The sequence below is a fragment of the Equus quagga genome, chromosome 1 (genome assembly GCF_021613505.1).
Source record: "Equus quagga isolate Etosha38 chromosome 1, UCLA_HA_Equagga_1.0, whole genome shotgun sequence".
Classification (NCBI taxonomy): Eukaryota; Metazoa; Chordata; class Mammalia; order Perissodactyla; family Equidae; genus Equus; species Equus quagga.
In genome coordinates, this window is record NC_060267.1 from 1,851,038 (window position 1) to 1,877,289 (window position 26,252).

At 35.5% G+C, this 26,252-nt stretch overlaps 1 protein-coding gene across 1 annotated transcript; it reads right to left on the minus strand.

The window, feature by feature from the left end:
• Positions 1 to 383: 383 nt before the first annotated feature.
• Positions 384 to 25,250, minus strand: CPSF6 (cleavage and polyadenylation specific factor 6). Its single transcript, XM_046659559.1, has 10 exons — positions 25,041 to 25,250; positions 23,496 to 23,599; positions 19,483 to 19,628; positions 18,440 to 18,613; positions 18,202 to 18,312; positions 17,257 to 17,761; positions 15,024 to 15,139; positions 14,369 to 14,522; positions 12,110 to 12,302; positions 384 to 5,196 (listed from the first exon to the last, which is right to left on the minus strand). The coding sequence occupies exons 1-9, from the start codon at positions 25,152 to 25,154 to the stop codon at positions 12,113 to 12,115; spliced, it is 1,614 nt and encodes a 537-aa protein (XP_046515515.1). The 5' UTR covers positions 25,155 to 25,250; the 3' UTR covers positions 384 to 5,196; positions 12,110 to 12,112.
• Between the last annotated feature and the right edge of the window lie 1,002 nt (positions 25,251 to 26,252).

The window sequence follows — 26,252 nt, forward strand, 5'->3', positions numbered from 1 at the left end:
TACTCTATATTGTTTCCAAGCTAGCTGATGAGATGTTTTTTGCTGCAATCAAGAGACATTTTTACTTGATTAAAGTCTAGTAAAGTTAAGAATTCCTTAAAACTAGACAAACGTTTCCTGAATCTTAGATTTAAGCATAAAACAGCCCAGAAAACTTTCAGGTTTTTAAGTTCTAATTTTAGCCAGATATTGTCGGGTTTAAAAACCATCAAAACACCAATACAGATGAAAATAACCACTATCTAGGAGGCTGGCTTAAAGATAAAATATGGGCAACAGTTCAATCTCTGGTATACTGCATACTGCCAAGAAATATGAATTATCCAAACCACGCACAATGGTCAACAAATTAAAATCAAACAAAAAGGACAAACTGCAAAGTATTATCAAAACTGTGTTTTATTTTCAATACAAGATAAATACCATGCTTGTTACTAGTGCAGTTTAAGGCCAACAATGGCCATATAGCAAACTGCTGAACAGTCACCTAAATGCTAAAGAAAGAAAAGACAGAAAGTAAACATTAAACACAAAACTGCAATTACAAACATTTTAATAAAATGGAATGCTTTTTAATAGAAGCTAATATGGAAGTCTAGTTCTCACGGACACCAAAAAGATGTCTGATCAAATATCACCTTACCTTTTGCACAGAAATCTTATTCTGAAGTCACCATAGAGTCAATAGCTAAAATTTTAAGACTTTCTTTGGCCTTCTGGTATTAGACAAATTATTTACAAACTGTGATTCAGTAATTCATGGATACTGGTAATATGATACAATTTTTTTTGTTAAGGGCTTTCCATTAAAAATTGTAAAACAACTTTGTAAGGCTGCACAAGGCTGTAAACTGCTTTGCTAATAGACCAGGGATGAAGAGGAGGAAGGAAGAGTAACAGACCTTTTCTTAAGGCTAAAGTCATCAATGTCATAGACGCATTCCTTGGAATACATTATGATTTACCCCAAAGGATCCTTTCCCATAAATACCACCTGAGTACTATAATTTTCAAAGTAAAAAAGTAAACATGAATTCACCATTGTATTTTAAAATAACTTAACTTACAGAATGCTGAGAAGTGTTATGCAGTAACAGTGCGACAAAAAGAACATCTTCAAAATGAAATGTTTCTACTAAACGCAGGGTCCGTCCAACTATGGAATGAATGTAAAACATTTACACCCATGGCGGAGTTTTAGGATACTCTCACAGGAATAATTCCCCATACTATTTACTATCCACAGATACCATTTCAAGATTTGTGTGACTTCAATTAAATTCTATCTAATATTTTTAAAGACTCTCATCACAATAGGTTAGTTAATACAGCAGGAAGTCTTTAAAACATGAAAATCTGTCTATACCTAACCTATTGTTTATACATCCCATACAAAAACCACAGTCTAGCTGCATACTCAGAGTGAATGCCAACAACCTGAAATTTTAAAGAAACATTGGTTAAGACAGACCTAAATCATCTGAACAGGACACAATTGCCTGAATATTCTGAATATTCAAAAAACTCATATTGCTTCTTTCTCATGTCAAGAAAGAAGAGTTTAAGAACTTCCTCCCAGAAGCCTAGACATTTTAATACGTTTTCTAGTTCAACTTACAATGAAACTTTAATCCCGAATCTTTCGTTTTCTCTAAATCAAAAATCTCACATTACAAACACAAGGAATGCTATATGTAAGGCCACATCTTAATAAATTTATAATTTTTGGTTGAACATTAAAAAAATTAGTCTAAGGCTTCTAAGAGTCAAGTTGCTAAAAAATAAATACACCAGTGTTTAAACTGAAAGTTAATGTAAAAAAAAAACACACAAACAACAAAATACACACACTGTAAGAACAGAAAAATAGAATGCTTTGCTACAAAAATCCCACTTAATATATTTTAGCACAAAAATGTCTAATATGTACAATGGATAAGCGTGCATTGAAGTACATACAACTACAGGAAACATTTACAGGCAGCTATGGGATGCAAATGAACTTGAATAAAATTCAAAAGGTAGTTATGTGTAGAACAGCAAGACTCTCAATACTGTATTCTTAGTAAAGATTTAGAACATAAACTTCCTCAAAACAACAAGCTGAAGCTTAAAACAAAAATGGAGCCGTCTTACAAGATACAGAAAATGTAATTATCATTCAGGTGTCGAGAACACTAAACAGAAAGTCTTGTAGTAGCATCTCATTCATAAAACAGTATGTATTTAGGTGATTGGCACATTGAAATACATAAGGGAAAGAGAAAGTTTTTAATCCTTCCAACAATTTTCCCCTTTCACTATAAAATGTTATACAACATTCATTAAAACCTCCATGTTTAAGAACTGACCTTAAACTAGTAAAAAACAAAGTGATATTCTCCACAGGAGAATTAAATGAAAATAATACCTTAAGCTACAATCCATAAGTTATTTGTAAACTCCAAATTGTAGTTAACTGCTTAAGAATATTCTAGGTAAAGGGCCCATTAAATGGACTAAACTATGATCAACAGCCACTGCAACTTAGTCCAAATCTTGCTTTGCAAATTTGACAAAATAAACACTTCTAAATTTACACTGGAATATCCTTCCTGCAACAGATGTCTTTTAACTAAAAGCAGCATGTTCAACTCAGTGTTGCTGCAGAAGCAATACCATTCGGGTGCTGTCTCCCTCCTTCATAACTTTACCAGCTGAAAGGAATGTGGCCACACAGCACTAGTAAACGCTATGGTTTAAAATTAAACTCAAGTTTGTTTTCATACCCACTACAATTATCATTAAGAAGAAATGAAAAGGTTTCTGGGACTCTCTTTTTTTTGGTGTCTATGTAAAGATTTATCTCTTTGGATTGTTTTTAAACATTGAAAAAGAAAAGAAAGTTTTCCAATAACATCAGCCCATAAACAACAGAAAGGATATGAAAAGTTAAACAAGGCTTGTAATTTTCACCTTTACTGCTATACATTCATGTGTTATCAGGTAGAGAAAGACTTTGTAAAAATTAATTGGTCAAACCAAACAGTTACCTTCTGACATTTAAAAATAATGGACTAGCAGCCAACAATTCTAGCACACTCACATTGTCTGCAACAAGTCACGGAATGAGATCAGCCAAGCAGGGAGAAGAATGACAGAGAATGAATAATTAAAGGTTCCACTGATAAAAAATGAAAAGGTAAACGAAGGATTTAATTAGTACAAAATTTCCAGTTCAAGCACAGTTAGATTTATATGATTCCATTTTAAACTTGTTCAGAGAAAATTTTATTCTCATGGACATTTACTTACCTTTTAAGCTTACTATTAACTAATTTCCCTTGTAATATATTTATGTCCACACTTCTTTGCATTAGGGCATTGCAATTAAAATATAAAAAAGCTAAGAAATGACAAAAACACCACCTATACACAAAACAAGAAAATTGATTTTGATACAACTCTCAAATGTTAAAAAGGCAACTGCATTTTCAACAAGATAGAACACTGAAATTTCTGAGAGCAAGCAGTTCTGATCAATATCAATGGTCCCATGCACAAATACTCCAATAACAATACATTGTAAAATAAAACTGGCAATTATGTGAATAATTGGAAACAGCTGGTTTTGTAAGAACAAGCCTGACCATGGACAAGATGAACGTGCAGAGCTGCAGGGGCAATCTCCGGCGGGCTCTTACAGCTGCACATGACATAACATCTGGGGACCTAAACACTTTAAGCATTGCCCTAAAACTTGGCTATACTTTTTAAATACTAATGTGTATTATCAAAAGATCTCTCAAAGATAATCAGATATTAAAAACAAATTAATTTGCTTGAGGATTTTTAACTCAAATTTCTGAAGTAGTGATTGAGAATGACCTTCCCATAAAAATGCTTAATCAAGTGGACACTGCCTCTGCTAATTTTGCAGTTAAGAACACGTGAGCCAGGTGCTTTTAATGTGGGACTGTATGCAAGGCAGGTTTGAAAGAACCTTTGATTAAGCAAATAACTATAGCATGAATCAACAGGTTGCATGAATATACAGAGAATTCCTTAAACTGGAGATAGGTACACCCAAACTCTCCCATTACACACACAGGAGGGTACAACCCAATGCTAATAAACATGACTCCTTCAGAAATCAACAGTAACCGGAAAATAAAACTAAGGCTCTCTTTACTCACATTTGTCTGCTGCACGGCTGTATTTACACTGCCCATGGCTTCAAAAATAAACCATAAGCATTATCAATATAAAACAGCAAATAACTGCTGCATCAAATCAGAACTGTCAAAATATTTCTTCAATGCTAGCAGTTTACAATTAAGCATTTCAGTACATCTGTGTTGTAATTAAGCTGCGTTACTGTAGCAAATAACGTATGGGTTTTTTCTAAAATGTTAAAACCACAACATTTTTTTTGACCCCTAACACATTGACTGGATTGCTATGTCTGTGAAATTTCAGTTTTTACAAGTTTACATACCATTCAGCAAAATCACAAGCTAACTAGGTAAAAACAGCTAGAAAAGCAGAATATAGAAATATTAAGTATCCATGTAATCACCTACTCTAATATCAAAATCAAGGGCAAGAGACACTTAATATGTTTAATTCACTGAACGCAAGATTAGATTGATGCATCTCCAAAACCGCTATTGCAATGCTTCTTTGAAGGACAGTATAAACGTCAGAGTAACAGTATCTTTAGATATTGCTGAACACAAGACTTTCCCTGAGGTGTAAACATCAAATAACTTGAACAGCTTTACACATCAGCCCCATTAAACAGTTTATTACAACACTACATCTATTATAATCAAATTGGTGCTGTTTACAGACATTATCATATGAACATTTTTAACAAGAACAAACTACTATAAAAACAAGCATTTACTTGACTTTTTTCCAATTGCTTGCACATTATAATGGCCAAATGTATATAACCAGTAATAAAGTTGCAAAAGCTATAACTTTTTAAATCACACGGGTTTCTTTCAAATAAAACAGTTAAGCAACATAAAAAATAAAAGTAGAGCTACTGGTTACCATTTATGCAGATTTGCTTTATTCAGATCTATTCCTGTTCATTTTATCCATGAATCCTTGTGGGTTCAGTTCAATCACAAGAAGCAAACTGCTGGACAAGCGTCATTTTCCCCCATGAAGACTGTTTTGTCTTGGATGGTGTTCCTCTTCCTTCAGCTGTAATGTGTCAAAATTTGTGATGTAGATTTTGCTATTCCCCATAATACACAGAAAAACGCTGGCTTAACTATACATACACAAGCCGTGCATCTACTTCACCGTTACGCATTCTAACACAAAGTAAGAATTAACTGAAACAGTAGCTGCCTTTGTGGTGGAGAAATGCTCCCAATTTATGTGATGATTAAAACAGACATTCTGCTTTTGTTCTTGATATTTTTGCCTTACATATTTAATGACTGGAACAGAAATGAAAATATAGCAGCTAGTGTTTCTGTGATGATGGAAACATTTATAAATCATTTTCTAAAGTATGTATACTACAAAAATAAACGAAAAAATGCTTTGATGATTTCAATGTAAATGTTTTCCATTCACCCACATATCAATTCTATGTAATTAACAATTAAATGTGAACTGAATATAAAATGCAATAAATTATTTTACAAATTAGTTGTATTTATTTGACAGCATACAGGAACTTCTGCAAATGTTATAAATCAAATGGTACTCCATGTTACAAAATTTATAAATAAAATTTATAGATGTATAGTTCAGTACGCACATTTAAAGAAATATAATGACATCCACGTACAAATCTTTAGACATAATACAAATTTAAAACATTTACTTTCACTCTATTCCACCTATATTGAAATATCTAATGTAGTATACAAACCAAAAGTAAGCTAAATAGGAATCTACAATGATAAATTTCATTGAAAACTCACATAAAGAAAAAAAGCAATAAATTTGATAAACTAAAATTTCAAGAATACAAAAATACGCACACTTCAGGTAGAGGTTCACAAAAGAAACATTCAATTAACTCAGATATAAGTAATTACTGAAACACCAGAGGGTTAAAATATAAATTCCAAGAGTTATTTCAGTAAGATGATGTAGTGAGAGGCAAAAGGGCATAATATTTAAGGATATTTTGCCAGAAAAGTAATTAAAAAATACTTTTTGCTCTATAATTAAGAGTAATTAATTAGTATGTCAGAACTATAATTTTTATCTTTTATGACTTTTCCTCCCCAACTAGGCTGTAAGCATCGGTACACATAAGCATTCACATTGCCTGGCAGTAAAAACCTAAATTTTACAACTGCAAGAAGGAAAGCAGATGTTACAATCCTGAACTTTCTCTTTTAAATAGCTTCTTTTTGTCCTTATTTTTCAAAGAGATATTTAAGGTATTTCTAATGTTACCTTTTATTTGTACCTTTATCTTATGCTGATGAAGCTTTTGGTGTAATTATTTCATGGGAAAAAATCTAGAAAGGCAGCTTTCATATGTTTTATTTTTATTATTTGCAATGCCCTTTGAAGAACTGATGTTAAAGTATTAAAGACAGACGAGGAAAATATCCTAATCTGAGGAAATGGATTACTGGTAAATTCATAATTCTTATTGCAAAAGAATGCCCTCTCTCTAGTTTTTTTGTTGTGTTTGGAGGGTTAAAAAAGAGACGTTAGGGGGAAAATTAAAGTCACAGTAAGCAAAAAAAAATACCCAATCCTTCCAAAAAACACACAGCATACACTGCAACTTTCTATCATCTATCACTCCAGTGGGGAATGTTACTACTTTTTATGTAGAGCCCTGTTAGTGAAATGACAACACACATCTTTACCCAGGACGGGGGCACTCATATTTTGTTTGATTATACTTTATAGATAGGTCTTTACTACTAATAAATCTCTCATTTTCACCATACAGACGTAAGATCTGGGGACAGTCTGACAGTTTTAATTTCTGTTTCTAAACACTTTACATTTATCCACTTGGAAATACAAATTTTACAATCTCAAACGGAAGCAAATCTGAAGACAATATAACCCATTTCCAATAACCCAATTTCATATTATAGTCTCAAATTCCTAAGTAGACATCTACATAAACAAAGATATCAAAAAGAAGCTTAAAAGCGACAAATACATTCAATGCTCATGTTTTCAGAATACCATTTGGTCAAACCTGTTATTGTCAAAGCCACACAATTCCTTGCTTTAAGCTATCAGTTATAAAAGGAAGCTCCAGGTAAACAGTTGTTCAAAAACTAAGATGACAAATGGAATCGACAGCTCTTTCATGAAGTCTGTAAAGTGAGCACTAAGTATAATTCCAACACAGAGAAGCACCCGCATTTTGAGATAATATAAGATCAAGCCAATACTAACAACTCGAATTACGAGTGTTTCTGTTAGAAACTTATCTAAGTAAATTTGTTAGCATCAGTGTTTCTAAACTCACGGCAAAGTCATCTTTCAAGTAAAAGATTCAAACATTTATTTGATATGGCTCTTTTCTAAGGTTTTCACAATACAGTGAATTAAAAGGATTCTAACATAATTTTAGAGATGTACTATTCCTCAGTGAAATAAAATTCACTTTTATCTGAAAATTTCTCCTTAAGAGGAATGGAGATGGGTTGGGCAAAAGAAATATAAGTATCTAAATATAAGTTAACTCTTTTTAAAAATCAAAATTCCTTCTTGCATTGACTAGAACATATCACACAAAATTCTGTTTATTGTAGATGTTTACAACAAATTCACCTACTACCAAAGCATTTCATATTTGCATCTTTCTACCTCTGGAGATAGTACTTACCTCATTTTAACTAAAGCCTCTTATTACACTATGAAACACATACATGATTGTTGCTCTAGAAAGTTCACTATTGTAGAAATAAATTTCACCACAGTCAAAGAAAAATTGTCCTCCAAATTTCACAGAACGGACACTTCAAAATAAGCTGTTTATGTGATTTAGAATTCACTGTGAGAGTTAAAACATGCTACCACAGAAAGTAAATTAGTAAATTCGGATAGCATATATGGCACCCTTATCCCTTTTTGGTTGTTAGGTTTTCTTTAAACAATGCTAACTAAATATTCATTCAAAATATTGTATTCAAAACAATCTAATTTACAAACTAAAACAATGGTAGTAAATTTCACACTGAGATGAAGGTGAGAGAGCAAAGTGACTCACACTTGGCACTGATTTTTTTTAACAGGGAACATTAATCTTTTGTAAACAAAACCATATTCTTAAACCACAGTGAGCAAAAAAAACACTACACATCCATTCAAGGATCACTTCCTACCTCCTACCCTGTCACTTCAATTAAGAGAGCTGTGCAGTCAGACACATTCTTAGCGTGAAAGAAGTGCAAAACTAGCAGATCCAGGGGAAGTAGAGAAATTAGGATATATGCGAAACACAAAGAAACACTGGGCCAGACAGTATTAGGCAGATGACCTAAGAGATGCAGAAATAATTTTTAAATCTCATTACCACCATATCATTCATCAGATAATTAAGAGAATTTAATTTTCACATAAGCCTCAAAGCAACACTAAGTCTTAAGGAGATAAAACATTTTAACATAGAAGAAAGAACTTTTCATTCTTTTGGCTTTTGTTTTTCCCAAATTAGTGAAAAGCTATAAACTGAACAAAGAATGCAAAGCACTCTAAATCTTGTGAATAAAAACGAAATCTAAGATGGTAATTATAGCAGAAGAATAACCATACAACAAAAGAAAGTGTAGAGTTCCTTAATCCATATCCCATACATGATACTTAAAAATCTTATCAAAGAAATGGATAATGATTTGAGAATATGTAAAACCTCATATACCAGGGAGAGGAAAAGCATAAAGAGTATTTTAAAAAATAATTTTGTTTCATTACTCTTCAAAACACAAGAAAAACTGAATTGTTCACAGAACTTTGCTAAGTAGGGTTGTTCCAAACAATAAGAGGAACACAACCTAAAAAAATAAAAACTATGAACGTAAAATTATTCTAGAAGTGTACAATCTTAAAACACTAAACAACTTCTGTTTTGCTCAGAGTGGTCTGAGAATAGAGGCAGAGATTACAGAATATGAAGCACAATGTATTTACATACTGAAAATTTACAATACTGATATTCCCATTAAAATGTTATCTATTTGAACTTAGATACTGAATGCTTTTAGAAAAACTAATACATTTTTTAAATGAGAGAATGCAATTAACATTACCAACAGTTCAAACACAAAAAAATTAAGATGGGACAGACATAAACACCTTGCCAACATCATTAAGTTTCCAGTTAAATTAAGAACTTGCACGTTTAGCCATTCATCACCACTTTAATAATAGATTACATTACTGTTTAATGTACAGACTTACTGACATTCACTGACATTAGCTTCCAAGTTGCTCTTATTTCATTTCGCCCATTTAAGATTTACACGAAAGGTCAAAAGGACTCATATTTAAAAACTTCTAAAATGGCCAACAGACCTTATTATGATGGTGATTAAATGTGCAGATAGTTTTCTGTTTAAAAAAGTTTTTAACTTGAATATATTTAGTCCCAGCCCCCACCTCTTTATTCATGTCTACATCCACAATAAATACTGTTCGGTATAGCAAAGGTACACAATATTCCAAGATAACAGAATTTTTTGCACTGGAAATGCTTACGTAAAATTTTGCTTGGATGAAGGCACATAACAATATTACAACTCAATTCTGATTAATGTACAAACAAAACATGGGAATTTGGGTATGGTACACATCAGTGATTAAGAGAAAATGTCAACAATAGTCTGCAAGTTAGAAATTCACAGTTAATGTCTGAATGTAATGAAACTCAAGCCATGATATAGTTAGGTGTACCCATTACTAGAAATGTAATGTTAGTCAATTCAAAGTATTTAAAAAAAACAACAGACTTCTCAAGAAGGAGTTTATGTGGTTGACTATGCTAGTTTAACTGAAACCAGTAGGAAAACTTATTAATTAACGTTGGGTATAAACTGGTTCAGAAGCCCCTTGATGGGCACATCCAACCCTGGAGATGACTGAAAATATATGCAAGTTTCGTTATCATGTCTTAGCTAACTAGAAGCTTGCTGATAATTGACAAAGTTGAAACAAAAACATAACTTGTAGGACCTGAATCTTACTATAAATGACATAGCTGATAGTGTTACACATTTCAAGTAGTAAGTTGGCCACAATTCACCTTAAACAACTGATGGTCATTGAGAATTTTTCCTAAGATGGGATCAGATCTATTCAACCCAAGGGGAAAAGAAGCTATATATTGAAAATTTAGTGTTTAGATTTACATAACACAACATTCAATTCTTACATCCAGAAGCAGCATCAATTTCAATAAGCTTAGTTTTAAAAGTGAAAGATGTTTTGCCTTAAAGAAATGTTTTGAGATTTATATTAAGTTCTGTAATACAATACATGTAGAAGTATTTTAAAATTAAAGTTTTGATAAATATTCAAGATGCATACTTAAATGCAAGGAAAATTATTAAAACTGGTCTTTTCACTTCAAAAAGCCCTTAAAACTCTAAGTAATGTAATAGCTTATTTGTGTACCATAAAAATAAGATTTACATGCTTATTTTCTAAATAGTATTCAAAAGGAATCTCATTTGATGAAATGTATCTATTATAGTTAAAGGAACTACTATTCTATCAGAGAATTACATACACTCAATAAAGTCTTTGATTTTGCCCACAACAATTTACATGCTAACAATTACCATGACTGAATTTTCAGTGTTTCCTGTGATTAATGAAGAATACTCGTGTCAAGAGCAGTTACCTAAAAGGGGTATGTTTTAGCCTAATTTAATTTGGACTGCCACCAATATAGAAGAAAAAAATACCTGTTTACAGAATAACCTTTGTGCCACATGCACAAGCCTTACAGCGCCCTCCCCCAACCTTTCACATGAATAAATGCTGTTCACAAATATAAAAATAAAATTACATGTGGAAATGAAGTATAAACAGACAATCCCTCCCACTTCATGAAAAATGTACACAAGAAATAGTTTTAAAATACAGAAAAAAAAGGACACAATGATTATGGTTTATGAATGAAACAAAGAAAAATTATTTCAAGGTTATTCTAACCTGGAATGTATGATTTGATACAATTTAAAGTTCTTATATATGGACTACCCTGACCCATTTTAATTAAGTTTTGTATCTTTTTTGCAAATTAAAGGATACTATTTCTCTTCTTTTTTTATTTTTTTTGGTGAAGAAGATTGTCCCTGAGCTGACATCTGTTGCCAATCTTCTGCCTTTTGGTTGAGGAAGATTGTCCCTGAGCTAACATCTGTGCCAACCTTCCCCTATTTTTTGCATGTGGGTCACCCCCACAGCATGGCTTGGCAGTGTGTAGATCCGCCCCTGGGATCTGAACCCACAAACCATGGGCTGCCGAAGCACAGTGCACAAACTTAACTACACCACAGGGCCAGCCCCTATTTCTCATCTTTTAAAAACAAAAACCAGATGCCAGGAAAAGTTTCTTTTCTAAAAAAATGTTGTTTTTTTTTTAAAGTAGAAAATCTCCTTCAATGCTGAGAAGCCATCCTCTTGTATTATAAACTATCACAGAGTTAGATTTTCTTTAGAAGTTTAGGGATAAATGAAGTTAGTTCAGGAGAGAAACTAAATTTAATTTTAGAAGTCCAAGCAGATTATATATAGATAAATATATGAATTAACTCCCCGTGTTTTATATTTTAAATCACATGCAAACTATGTATGTGATTAAAAGAATTCCAATTTTTGGATTTCAGAAGTAGACAATGAGTCCTCTTGAATATTTTCTTGCTTTCTTAAGAACATTAACAATCTGAAACCTAAAAGTTGTAACTTAGTAATACAATTTCACGGATAAGAGGCCAAACTTTTTACCTGTCATTACTTACCTGTCATTTGGCTCAGATGTTTCCAGATTAAATTCGGAACAAGTAGCTGGACCATTTAAAATGTAGGTATATACTGTATAAACAACAGCCTTGGAGTCACAATTCCTGTTTATAATACACATGCTGACACAACAGGAACAAGGCATACCCACCTCCTAGCGATGACGATACTCGCGCTCGCGGTCACGCTCTCGGTCTCGGTCACGATCGCGGTCCCGGTGTCTCTCTCGTTCTCTGCTTCTCTCTCTATAATAATCATCATGACGATCTCTACTACGGGACTTATGACGTCGACTCTTTTCTCGTGATCTACTATGGTCCCTCTCTCTTGATCGTTCACGTCTTCTAAAAGAAATTACTGGATTAATGCTCTCCAAACCTAGACAGCTTAAAAAGATGTTAAATATTTTGGTATTTAAAAATACCTAAGAAGGGAAAAAATTCTTTATAAATGTAGTTTAGACTTACAAAATCATGAAATGTCAATAATGCCTTAGCAACTCACCCTCAAGCATGAACCAGAAATTCCATTTTTTAAAATATGCACCCAAAAATTGGGAACCAGACACACCAGGGCAATGCACCATATCATCTATTACACCTAATATAACTAGTAGCCTAAAACAGACATGTAGCATTTACAGAATGAAAAATAGAAAGATAAAGGAGAGAAAATTTTAAAGGACTTGTGTTTCAAGCTAAAGAACATAGAGAAGGTAGTTTTTTAGATACAGAATTCATGAAATCACTCAATATACACAATGGGACTTTACATAAAAATTACCACCCATTAACAGAGGTTACCTAAACTTATTTATGTATCAATTTTACATTGATAACTACAAAAGTATGGTTCATCATGAGTACTATTCCACTAAGAAACTTCCTAATAACATATACATATGTTTGCTGGGGCATGGCGGGGGCGTGGTGGGAAGCAGGAGAAATCTAGTAATTATGACCACTAGAAAAGTTTGGGATACTATTCACACTGTTATTTAAAAATGAGAACTGTTTCCTGAGCTATCGTTTTTCCAAAAAAACCAGACAATTTAACCAAAGTATGCTGCCTAAAATACTTCTGGAAATTCTGCTGTGCTAAATTCTGAAATTCACAATAAGGAAATAATTAAATCTCTATCTTTTTTTTTTTAAGATTTTGTTTTTTCCTTTTTCTCCCCAAAGCCCCCCGGTACATAGTTGTGCATTCTTAGTTGTGGGTCCTTCTAGTTGTGGCATGTGGGACGCTGCCTCAGTGTGGTTTGATGAGCAGTGCCATGTCCGCACCCAGGATTCGAACTGATGAAACACTGGGCTGCCTGCAGCGCAGCACGCGAACTTAACCACTCGGCCACCGGGCCAGCCCCGTAAATCTCCATCTTGTATTTTGCACCAGACAGCTAGACTTAGCAAACATTACTAGGTGCTAAGCTCCTTGATCAAGGTAGAAGTTCTTACTTTGGACTTAAAAAGTTAAAACGACCATACAAGATTTCTGTTTGGATATATAAGAACCTTACACTGGGTCAAGAAGGTAGCAAAGTTGGAGATCATGACAAAGACAAGCGCCTCTCCTTTAATTTAATGAAGACGACTTTACCACCAAGGAAAGCACAGTGAAAAGAGATGGAAGAATATCATGGAAATACTAAAGATCTACCTTCCAAAAATATGTAAAACTTCAAGGTTAGCAGTAATGCTACAAAAATGAATTACCTAATTAAAAAACCATGAACAGATCATTCATTCATTCATTCATTCCCTTGTTCAAGAAATATTTATTTAGCAACACTCAGTACCAAGCACTGTTTAGTCAGTAGAAGTATTATAGTGAACAGGTCGGGTAAGGCCTCTTCCATCTTTCAACATGTGTTCTAGTGAAAAGTGCATTAATAATAAGAATAGATTAAGGTAAGTGCTGTGAAAAAATACAACATGACAGAATAACCTGGGAGAAGACCCCTCCTAGGAAGTTAGACTGAGTTGAGGCATGAAGGATAAGAAGCCAACTATGTGCAGAGGAAGGGAAAAGAGCCGCCAGCAGGTTTGTCAAGCACAAAGACAGCGAGGTGGTCCAGTGCTTGACGTGTCGAGAGAAGTGAAGGGAGACCAGCGTGGGTGCAGAGAAGTGAGCAAGGGGCGAGGCCCGACAAGGCTGAACAGTGGGGCAGGGACCACACCACACAGCGCCCCAAGGCTCACAGTCTTATTCTAAGAGGAAATGGAAACCTTGGAAGGGTTTTAAGCAAACACCTGACATTTGATTTAGAGTTAAAAAAACAACAAAAAACAACTAGCTGCTGAGTAAACAGTAATAAGAAAATCAAAGTCCTATTTTAAAGTCCCAAACACAAAATTTTTCCTACTTGTAAAGAGCGGTTTTAAACAGACATGAGACAGGAAAGTTTTACCTTGATCCAGAACCGTAAGACTTGGATTCAATTCCATGAAGGCAATCTTGCAAAGAGCTAATAAGGACTTTGCAACGATCATCGGCAGATACTTTAGACTGTTTAATTAAAGAAATCGCAGTTACCAGTGTCTCAATAGCACTCCCATAATCACCTATGAGGGAAGGAGAAGGCTAAAGTCAAATAAATTTTGTTTTCAAAACACCACCAAACCACTTGTGCTAAGAGTGATAACGTGTTTTACAGAAGGAGTGCCCTTTCACGTGACTACAGAGATGTAATTCTTTTACTGTTTCACCATGTGGAAAAGGCTTCCATGCGCATGGAGTCAGCAAAGTTTGTTATTACCGCTGTGTGAAGCAGGTTACCATTTTGTAAACACGAGAATAAATGAGCTGCCTTACGGCCCCTGAGCCACTAAATGTCAGGACTAAGATTTAAATTTTCACCTAAAAATGTAAAATTAGAGGTCTCTCCACTACACTCTAACATACAGCTTCCTTCAAAGCCTTTTAAATAAAGTATAGGTAATGACTCGGAAATATAAAAATAACTACTACATGTAAATGACTCATCTTCAAGATTGTACTTAAAGTTTTAGGTCATTCCTAACAACATACATGAGAAATATTAATACAGGAAGAAATATACAAACCAGCACTGGCATCAGACACAGCTCTTGAAATAGCACTGCTTGAGATTGCCCTATTTCTATTCATGATTTCTTCAAACTCAGCTTCACTCAATGGTGTTCTTGCAGTATCCATTTCCCTATAAAATCAAAAAAACCTTAAATCGCACTCAACAGATTTTCTAAGTTAGTCATAACAGCACAAGCAATTCATACTGGTTGCTTTTGACGAGTGCGTTAGGGCTAGCAGTTACTTTTCCAGATCGAAGCGTGCTATTTCTCCTATGAAGACAGTTAAGTCCAAGCAAAATTCTCTTACACTACTATCTTTCAGCTGAAATAAAGCAGCAACTCAGAAACCTTGTCTTCCTGGAGGCCAGAAATGACATACTTACATATCTACAGTGTAATATTTTTCAGAGTCATACAAAAACAGATAACAAATTGCTCTGATGAATACATAACATAATATCTGAAAAATAAAAGGTACTCAATAAGTGTAAATATTTGTTGAAAAAAATGAACAAATGCCAAGATTTTCTAAAGCTGCTTAACAACATTAAAAACTGTACATGTACAGTCAGGAAAAGGTGAACTTTTCGCCATCTTATTTACTCATTACTAGGTAGGACACTGAGTTGAGGCGAGCAGTAGCAGTTCATTCTACTGAAATGAGGAAACAGCTAATCTAACCATTTGCATGCAGATAAGATATTATTGTTATTCCCCAAACTTTATAAACATCCTGACCGAACTACAAGCTGTTCCAAGTTCATGCATGACTTCAACTAAATGCTAACTCGTGCCCATCGTACCCCCTAAAAAAAATCACAACTAAGATACTCAGTTTTCTCCAATTTTCAAGAAAAAACTAGTCAATAATAGACCGCCCCCCGCCCCAGATTCTTGAAAATCTGATACTGCAGAAAGTCAAGCATGTTAGGAAAAGGCTTTGAGACTCCAATTTTAAACTGTCCAACCAAGTCACCTAACCCCTCCTACACAGTGAGGGTGAACACCGGACACGCAGCTGCTCACTGGAATGAGAGTGAACAGAACAAGTTACACCAGCTCAGCAGCTACACAACATTTTTCTAAAGAAAACAAAACACCGGCAGTCAAAAAGATGGAACTTCTACAGATAGATAACTGTCAATAAACTTTGTTCACATCAAATTTACTCCCGTGGGCCTGTGTAATTGTACAGAATTAGGCAGATGCTCAAATTCATTATTAGACAAACTGAAATACAAAGTAGCTTAATGCTGACAGTTACAGAATACAAAATCAAATGGTAAACTGAAAAATTGAAGGGTATGGGGCTGGCCCTGTGGCCTAGTGGTTAAATTTGGCACAACTCAGCTTCGGCAGCCCAGGTTCACAGGTTCGGATCCCAGGTGTGGGTCTACACCACTCATCAGCCATGCTGTGACGGTGACCCACATACAAAATAGAGGAAGACTGGCACAGACGTTAGCTCAGGGCCAATCTTCTCAGCAAAATAAATAAATAAATAAAATTGAAAGGCACAAATTAAGACAGTTCTTACAGATTATAAACACAAACTCTCCAAATTATGATTTCAGTATGGATCATTTTTAAATTACTCTGGAGGGGGCTAAGAGATCACAAAGTTCAACAGTTTCCATCCAGCTTTTCTCTAAGGATCGCCATTAATTATTTTAATTTCCATAAAGCCTATGTCTTACAAGCCTTTGTCTACCCAAAAATACTTGTAAATTATTTAATGTTCCCATTTTAATTAAGTTAGTAATTTGCTACTCAAGACTCTTGATCAGCATGAGATCATCGACAGTATCTAACAAACTGATCCAGTATCCAAAACAATGAAAAAAACCTTAGTGTTCTTGTAGTGCCATCAATGGTAAATGAGATTCAGACTTTAAAATTTTAAAAATAGCTCCAGGATCCCAACTGCTCACTTTAATTATCTTTATTAACCACTTTTAACTTAAAAAATGATGGACATGAATCCCAGGATTCAGTGATTTGCCCTAAATCACACGGCGATGTAAGTGGCAGAGCTGGATTATTCCCAACCCTGTTCAGTATGTTTTTCACCATATCATAACCACCTCTTCTAACAGGAAGAGGAAGCAACACAGAAAATTAAATATTTGAGGAAAAGGCCATAATTTAAAAAAATAAAAAAACCTTAGCAATGGAGCGGCGAGTATCTTTTATTGATCAAATACAAATATACCAAGTTTACTTTCACAGCTATGTGCTAACTTACCTTCCAGGAGGTCCATAGTCACCCCTATCATATGGCGGAGGCCGGCCATACGGATCTGTCGGTGGTGGACCCCGGCTATCTGATGTAGGCATGCCGCTGTTGGTTGGTGGAGGAAAGAAAGCCGGGTTCACATGTGGAGCTGGCGGTGGAGCACCTGGAGGTGGTCCAGGAAGATGCGGAGGAGGAGCAAGTGTAAGGGGTGGCCCAAGAGGGCCAGGTGGGCGAGGTGGAAAGGGGCCTGGAGGTGGAGGTGGTCCCTGTTGTGGAGGTGGTGGACCAGGAGGGGGGCCGTAGCCTGGAACTGGAGGTGGAGGACCAGGAGGAAGCGGACCCAATGGAGGCTGCCCAAAAGGTTGTCCAGGAAAAAGAACTGGTGGTGGAGGGCGATCTCCTCGATTAGGAGGCCCAGCTAAAGGAGGCGGCAGAACCTGACCAGGAGGTGGAGGACCTGGTGGACCAGGTGGGCCTGGAGGACCTAAGGGTGGACGCGGTGGAGTCTGTCCAGCTATAGAATAGAGAGAGAGAGAGAGAGAGAGAGAAACACTTCAATAAAGTATTTTAACCTTTATGCCAAGATTATACTTTTAAAGCGTAACTCATAGACCAAGATTCTTTCTCTTTAAATGAAACTCATACGGTAAATGCTACACTAACAACTACAAAGGTGATGTATAGCCTTACAAATTTAACTAGCTCAATTTGTGCTTAAGAAAAATTATTAAAACAAAAACTTTAATAAAGATTACAATGCTTAGAGATAGTTTCCATCTTTCAGCGTATACACTTCTCACAGTGAAATCACCCACCTTATAGTCTACTCTGATGCCAAGCTAGAAAGTGAAACAAGGAAAAATGGTCTTGAAAGGATTTTTTAAGAGGTAAGAAAATAAGACGGATGTAAATATTCTATATATAAGTCAAGCAAGTTTGGAGAAAAATAAAGACCTTTTAGGCCAAAAATGGGTATTTCCTCTATGCTGTGCCCCATATGCCATGGAATCCTAGTTTCCAGGAACAAAGGCCGAGTTCCTTTAACAAGATGCTTGATCAAATTTCCTGGATTCCAAAAATAGCATAACAAGGAGAGTAAGTCACATTAATAATGCATTACTTGAAAAAGAGAGAAAAGGAAAAGAGGTATTAGGTAGACATTTTATCCATGGTAATTTAAGAAAAATTTTACCTGGAAAAGGTGGGGGTGGCCCTCCTGGTCCTGCTGGCCCAGGAAATCTGTCCCCACCGGGAACAGCCCCTGGAAAACGGCCCCGTCCTCTACCACCTTGTGGAAATGCTGCGCGTGAACTGCCTCCTGGAGGACCAGCTTTACCTTCCCCAGACATTTGTCCTGATTGTGTAGCTGCAAATATCCAAATACTCATAAATAGCATTGATTAAAATAGTTCTCTGAAATGTAACCACTGTTATTAGAAATAACGCTATTTCAAAGTTCATTTATACTATACACTAACTTGCAAATGCCTTGGGCCTGTCCAAACCCCATGAGAAACACTGGTTAGCAAAACACTCACAAAGTCTCAAAACATTCAGGCTTAAACGTATTTCCAATGAGCAAATACGAGTTAGTTTCAAAATACCAGTACTCTGCAGCAGCCAAGACCGAAATTCTCCAACAGAAATCTTAATTTCAGTAAGCACAGACCATTTAAATTTTGTAACATATTCTTCAGTTAAATCTTAAGGGCTAAAACATTAAAAGAAAAACAACCACGTGAATTTCTGTTAATTACGTGATCATTCATCTTATCTCTAAGTGGTAACATTCCTAAGTGTGTAATGGCAAATCTTCTCCACAACCATTTTACCAAGTGGTGAAAGGCCTTGGTGCCCAGCATAAAGTCAATGAATATTTTCTGATTATTAGTGATTTCTCCCCCATAACACACATCCTTCAACCTAAGGGTCAGAATGCAGATCTTCCTTTCTCTAGGATGGGAACGACAGGACAAGAATGGCAGGGCTATAAACCTTGCACACTGTTGAATAATATTGGGTCTGTGACATACAGAGAAAAATGGAGTATATTTCTAGTACACGGGATCACAGTCATAACCAGTAACTAAATCAAATTCAAAGCATGGACTTTTTAAAATGGATTCTCCAATGAACTAAATATTAAGATGACTTTTCTAGTAATAACATCTAACAAATGCTAGCAACATTGATTAAATGCACATCTTTAATTAAAACCTCTAAGGGGTTGCTTACTTTTCCTGGACTGCATTTCAAATTGACTCAGGAACTGTTTATTGCATGGAGTTACAACAGGATTCTGACCATGAAGTTCTCTTTTAGGCAACAGATCCATTAACTTTTTTGAGGATGCTTCAGATCCAACACCAACAAGGGCAAACCTAAAAGATGTTTAAAAGGGTGAGGGTCAAACCTGAGAAGGGATTAATAACGTTACTGCAATTAAAAAGGATATGGCCTTAATTTACTTTTATCTAAGAAAACTGAAAATATTTCTTAAAATAAAATTATACAAGTTCACACTTTCATCTTTAACTTTTTTATAGCAACATACCATACAATTCACTCATTTAAAGTATACAATTCAGTGGTTTCTAGTATATTCAGTTTTACAACCACCAATACAACCAATTTTAGAAGACTTTCATCACCCCAAAATGAGAACCCACAGCAATTAGCTCTCACTCCATTTCCTCCCATCCCCCAACTCTAAGGAATGACGAATCCACTTTCTGTCCCTATAGATTTGCCAGTTCTGGACATTTCACATACATGGAATCATACAATATGTGGTCCTTTGTGACTGGCTTCTTTCACTTAGTGTAATGTTTTCAAAGTGTATGCATGTTGCAGCATATATCAGTACTTAATTTCTTTTTATGGCTGAATAACATTCCATTAAACGAATATACCACATTTTAAAAATCCATTCAGCAGTTGATGGACATTTGGGTTGTTTCCACTTTTTGGTTATTATGAACAACACTACTATGAAAAGATGCTCAACACCATTAACTATCAGGGAAATGTAAATGAAACCACAATGAGACATCATTTCAAACCCACTAGAACGACTATAATCAAACAGACAATTAACAGGTGTCGGTGAGGATGTGCAGAAACCGGAGCCCTCATACACCGCTGGTGGGAACGCAGAAAGGCACAGCCACTTTCACAAACAATCTGGCAGTTCCTCAAAAGGTTAAACATAGACTCTGACACACAATCCAATAATTACACTCCTGGGTATATACACATACCTAACAGAACTAAAAACATATGTTCATGCAAAGCTGGTACGTGAATATTCATAGGGGCATTACTGATAATAGCAAAAGTGGAAACAACCCCACTGTCAATCAAATGCCGGATAAAATAGAAAAATGTGGTATATCCATATAACAGAGTATTATTTAGCCATACAAAGTCCTAAGAACTGAAACATGCTACAACATTGACGAACCGTGAAAACCTTGAAACTAAGTGAAAGCAGTCAGTCATGTGGGACCACATATTGTATGATTCCATTTATAGGAAATGTTCAGAACAGGCAAATCCAGAGACAGACTGCCAGTGGGTACGGGACTCCTCTTTGGGGTGGTGCAATTTTCTGGAATTAGACAGCAGAGGTGGTTGCACAATCCTGAAAACATACTAAAAACCAGTGACCTAACTGAAGACCTTAAAAGAGCAAACTTTACGGTACGCGATTTATATCTTAGTAACAAAGAAAGATTAAAACAGAAAAAAATGAGTGACTACCAATTCATATAGTTACAGGATATTCTAGGTTACTCTCAGAAGGGCGCTCAGGAGCTTCGAACCCTTTTTTCCCTAATGTTCAAGATGGCCCTTTAATTAGATCCCTTATTCCAGCCAACAAACAACTTCTGCTGTTTGACTCAAGATTATCTTGGGTCACAACATTTACAAACTATTTAATGAATTCATTAATTCAACAAATATTTATTGAGCACCACCTCCTGCATGCCAGGCTCCATTCTATGGCCTGGGATACAACAGTTAACAGAACAAATCCCTGCTTTCATGGAGCTTACATTCTAGCGGGAGACAAGACAATAAACAAGTAACATACACAATAATAAAGGAAAAATAAAGGAAGGAAACAGTGCTGGGAGCAGAAGGGACTTCGCAGCGGTCAGGGACGAACTCTTTAAACAGAGGACTGAGTGAAGTGAGAGAGAGATCCAGGTGGGTATCGGGGGAATGTAAACCAAGAAGGAAAAACTGCTCAAGTCCTGAGTAGGAATGTGTTGAGGAACAACAGAGAGACGAATGTGGCCAAACCGGCCAAGGAAGGTGAAGGGAGGTAGAAGACAGGTCAGAGGTGGCAGGATCAGACCCCAAAGTGCCTGGTAGGCTGCAGATTCCAGCTTGTACTCTGAGTGAGACAGGAAGACACGAGAAGACTCAGCACACGAATATTGATGCCACTTTTTTTCAACCTCTACTATGTGTCATACAGATGTAGGGGATTAGGGTGGAAGCAGAACACCAAGTAGAAGGCTACTGCAAAAGTTCAGTTAACAGAGAACAATGGCTCAGACTAGGGAGTAGAAGTGAAGTGTGTGAGAAGTGGTCAGACTCTGCATACATATTTTATGTATATTTATGAAAATATTCTTAGTTAGCATAAACTGTACAGAGACCAATATAAAATAAACATATTCTTCATTCTTCTGCATCCAGCAATTTGTCTTAAAAAAAAATTCCAGGGGCTGGCCCCGTGGCCAAGTGGTTAAGTTTGCGCGCTCCGCTGCAGGCGGCCCAGTGTTTCGTTAGTTCGAATCCTGGGCGCGGACATGGCACTGCTCATCAGACCACGCTGAGGCAGCGTCCCACATGCCACAACTAGAAGAACCCACAACGAAGAATACACAACTATGTACCGGGGGGCTTTGGGGAGAAAAAGGAAAAAATAAAAAAATCTTTAAAAAAAAAAAAAAAGAAAAAAAAATTCCAAAATCTGCACTTGAAGATTTATATAAATGAAACCTGCTACAACATTATTTATTTTTAATTTTTCTTTTCTATTTTTTTTAAAAGATTTTATTTTTTCCTTTTTCTCCCCAAAGCTCCCCCATACATAGCTGTGTATTTTTAGTTGTGGGTCCTTCTAGTTGTGGCATGTGGGATGCCGCCTCAGCATAGCTTCATGAGCAGTGCCATGTCCGTGCCCAGGATTCCAACTGACGAAACCCTGAGCTGCCGAAGCAGAGCATGCAAATTTAACCACTTGGCCACAGGGCTGGCCCCCTAATTTTTCTTTCTTTTACAGATTTTACTTTTCCTTTTTCTCCCCAAAGCCCTCTAGTACATAGCTGTGTATTTTTAGTTGTGGGTCCTTCTAGTTGTGGCATGTGGGACGCTGCCTCAGCATGGCTTGATGAGCAGTGCCATGTCCAAGCCCAGGATCCGAACTGGCAAAACCCTGGGCCGCGGAAGCGGAGTGCAAACCTAACCACTCCATCATGGGGCCAGTCCCTACATTATCTATGATAGGCAAAAACTGGAAACAACCCAAATAACCAAAAATAAGGATGGTAAAATAAACTACAGTAGCATACAAAGTATGACGGAAAGAACTAGACATTAGAGAGGATGTATATTTACTGACAAATATTTGTTTTATTCCTTGTGTTATAAAATGTGAATTGTAATCCTGGTGGGTTTTTTTGCAATAAAAATATAAGTAGTAGGAAAAACCCTGAAAATATATTCACTAAAATGTTAAGAGTGATCATCTACAGATGGTGAGATTGTGGCTTTTTATTTTCTTACTTTTGGACATCTGTATTTTATAATGTTCCTATAATGATCCTACCTCGTTTGTATAATTTAACAGCCTAAGAAAATAAAGCACAACATCTATGTTCCTCATGTTATTCTCCAGTTGCTCATCTTCCCCCATCCCTTAATCACTGGGATAGTAACGCTTCTTCAAACTGTCATTTCAATAATCATTTCCATCACAGATGGAAAAAACTCAGGAAAATTAAAGAACAGACCTAATCTGCCCACACTTCCAGCTCCACTAGTTTTAGCGAGCTAGATCAAAGAGGAAGTGAAATGATTACAAAGCTTTGCCCAAGAAACTCCTGCCAATGTGGATAAAGCATCTTACACATGCAGACAGTTAGCATTACCTTTAAGGAAAGTTACCCCCAAAATTGTAAGCACTAGCTACTAACTCATACTAAGAATAAAAACAGAATTAAAATTCTTACCCCTTTGACTGGCCATTTGCCCGATTTTCAAAAAATTTTATCTCCAAAATATCATTTACTCCCAGAGAATGAACTGCTTCAGTTAAATCTTCATCTGTTGTCCACTGCAAGACATTTCCCCCTCATTAACCATCAAAACATATCCAAGATGTTTACTGCTTAGTTTGTAAGAGTAAACTCAGAATAAACAAGAGAAAACGAATGCTCAGTGCAAATCTAAGTGCGGTTACTGCCAGCCAGTCTCCAATTTTTAAAAAGCACAAAAGCACCTGAGGATGTAACTTCATCCCTTGACAGTTCTGGAAATCAGAAGGTACACACCCTTAGACATAAGACAGATGTTTTATTCTTAAAGAGTTTCTGATCTCTTCCATCTTTAAACTGCTATGATTTTAAATTTTCAGTAAAACCAATCTCACTTGTCACTTCCTCTCCTTAAAGGAAATTATTTGGGGAAATAAATCCCATCTTATGTTTGAATATAAGATGAAAAGAAGAAAACCTAATACGTACTGAGTACCTACCATGTACTTAGTAGTATCAAATACTTAACTCTGAAAACAATCCTGTAAGTCTTATTATGATTCCCATTTTACACATGATGCAATAGACTAATTACAATGACTAACTGCATCATGTGTAAAATGCAACAGACTAATACAGAGCACCAACAGAGCAGCTAAGATTCAAAGTCTTCCTTAGCAACCACGCTCTCCATAACTACACTGCTAGCGTCTCCAATATTATAAAATTGCTCAGACTGGGTGGTGGGGGATCAGTCAATTAGTTTTTTAAAAAATTTAAACATTTTAAAATAAAATGCTATTAAGGAAGTGGAAGGGTGACAAGTTTTGCTATCTAGACAATTTTTAAAATTTCAAGTATATGTAACAGATGTTTCTAAGTAGAGATGTAAAAATTCTATAGGACTGTTTTAGTGAATATTTAAGATTTAATGCTAATAAAATTATAAATAGATACATCGAACATCTAGTTAATGAAACTCCCAACCAATCATCTTATATTCTCAAAAACCACCCAAATTAAAATAAAATGTATATAGTAGTACTTCCATAAAACAGATTTCAAATGTAAGAGCAGAAATGAAACTGAACAAGTCTGTGTTAAGTAGATAATGAAAGCTTTTTAAAACCAGGAGTTTTTGTCTCTTTCCTTCTACAGTTCTAAATCCTGATGAGAGCTTATGTGAGCATTTTTCTTTGTAAAATTGGGATACTTGAAGTGCAGTAGTAGTAAGGTAAAAAAAAAAAAAAGTGATTTGAAGACAAAATAATTGAACTATATTTAACTGGAATCTCTACCAAAACAAGCAGAATGACCACAAAATCCAAAACTAAGATGATGTGGAATTTACGATGTTGTAAATGTACCTGTATTTCCTTCCTCACTGTGCATGCAAGCGTACAAAACAACGAATCCAGTAACTTCAAATTCTCATTTTTATAGAACTGGAGAAAAACATTAACTACTGGAACAGTTCAAAACCAATCAGCAATAATTAAGTGCTTTGTTAAGCTTACTTACCCACGTTAGATTTCCAATGTACAAAGCAATTCTCTTCCCGGTGTACGTATAGACAACGTTCGGTGCTGCTCCCTTACCCACGTCGTCACCAACGGTTGGTGGGAGAGTATCCATGTAATCCCTGTCTTCGGGGGCATCTCCATTATTTGCAGATGGAGAGATGACATCATCATACAAATCTATCTGATCATGCCCACCATATTCAGCTTCCTGAGATACAGAAATAATGCTCTAGATTATATAACAGTCAGACTATTCATTCAACTATTTTGTCTGAAAAACCTGGTAGAAGATAGAAAAAAGCCCAAAGACCCCAGTACAAATCTTCTCTCACTTTATGCCATAAATGGATTCTTGAACAGCGATGTAAAGTTAACTTCCACACAAAGAAGCCTATTTCCCCACTGACATTTATTATAGTGTAGGAAATAATGTTTGGGAAACATTTTCTCTGGGAAAAGAATGGCATGTAGACAAAGTAATATAAAGCCCTCCTTGGAAGTAAAATGTTAAAGTAAAAGTAATAATACACGAATGCAAATAGATGAGCTTTGAAAAAAACTGACAATATCACAAACAAAAATCAGAGCCATTACAAATCTTTAATATTTGGCTGCAGAAAAATACAACTTATTTTCTATGGTGTCCAGGATCTTGCTTCCCTACCCTGTGAAAGCTATTAGTTTTAGAAAAAAGCAGGGTGAGCTAAGCCATAAGGAAGGGATGAAGAAACGTGGGTACGTAAATAATTCCAAATGTTGTAACAAATAAACAAAGGAAAGAGAAACAATGAATAAAATAAAGGTAAAACTATCCAAATTAGTATCTAGGAGTAGTTTTATTATTCTCAGTCAACAAAGAGTTAATGCTTACCTGACTTCTTAGATAGCTAGTCAATTAGCAAAAGATAGCTAGTCAATTAGCAACAGAAAGTTGATACGAACAAGGATCTAGTAAACAGTAAAGCTTTGCCATTGAGTGTCACCAGCAGACAAAGCAATGCTAGTGGATGCCACTTACATGCCTAAATGATAAGCAAGGAAAATGAAAAAGAAACAGATATGCAAACAGGAGAAAAATGAAATGCAGGTATTGGCAGAACACTCAATACTATTTAAATTGCCTTTAGTAACCATTCCTGGGCCACAGTCAGTATTAGAGGAAAAACTATTTTTATCTTTCTCCCCTTCCACCAGTAAGTACCTAAATCGA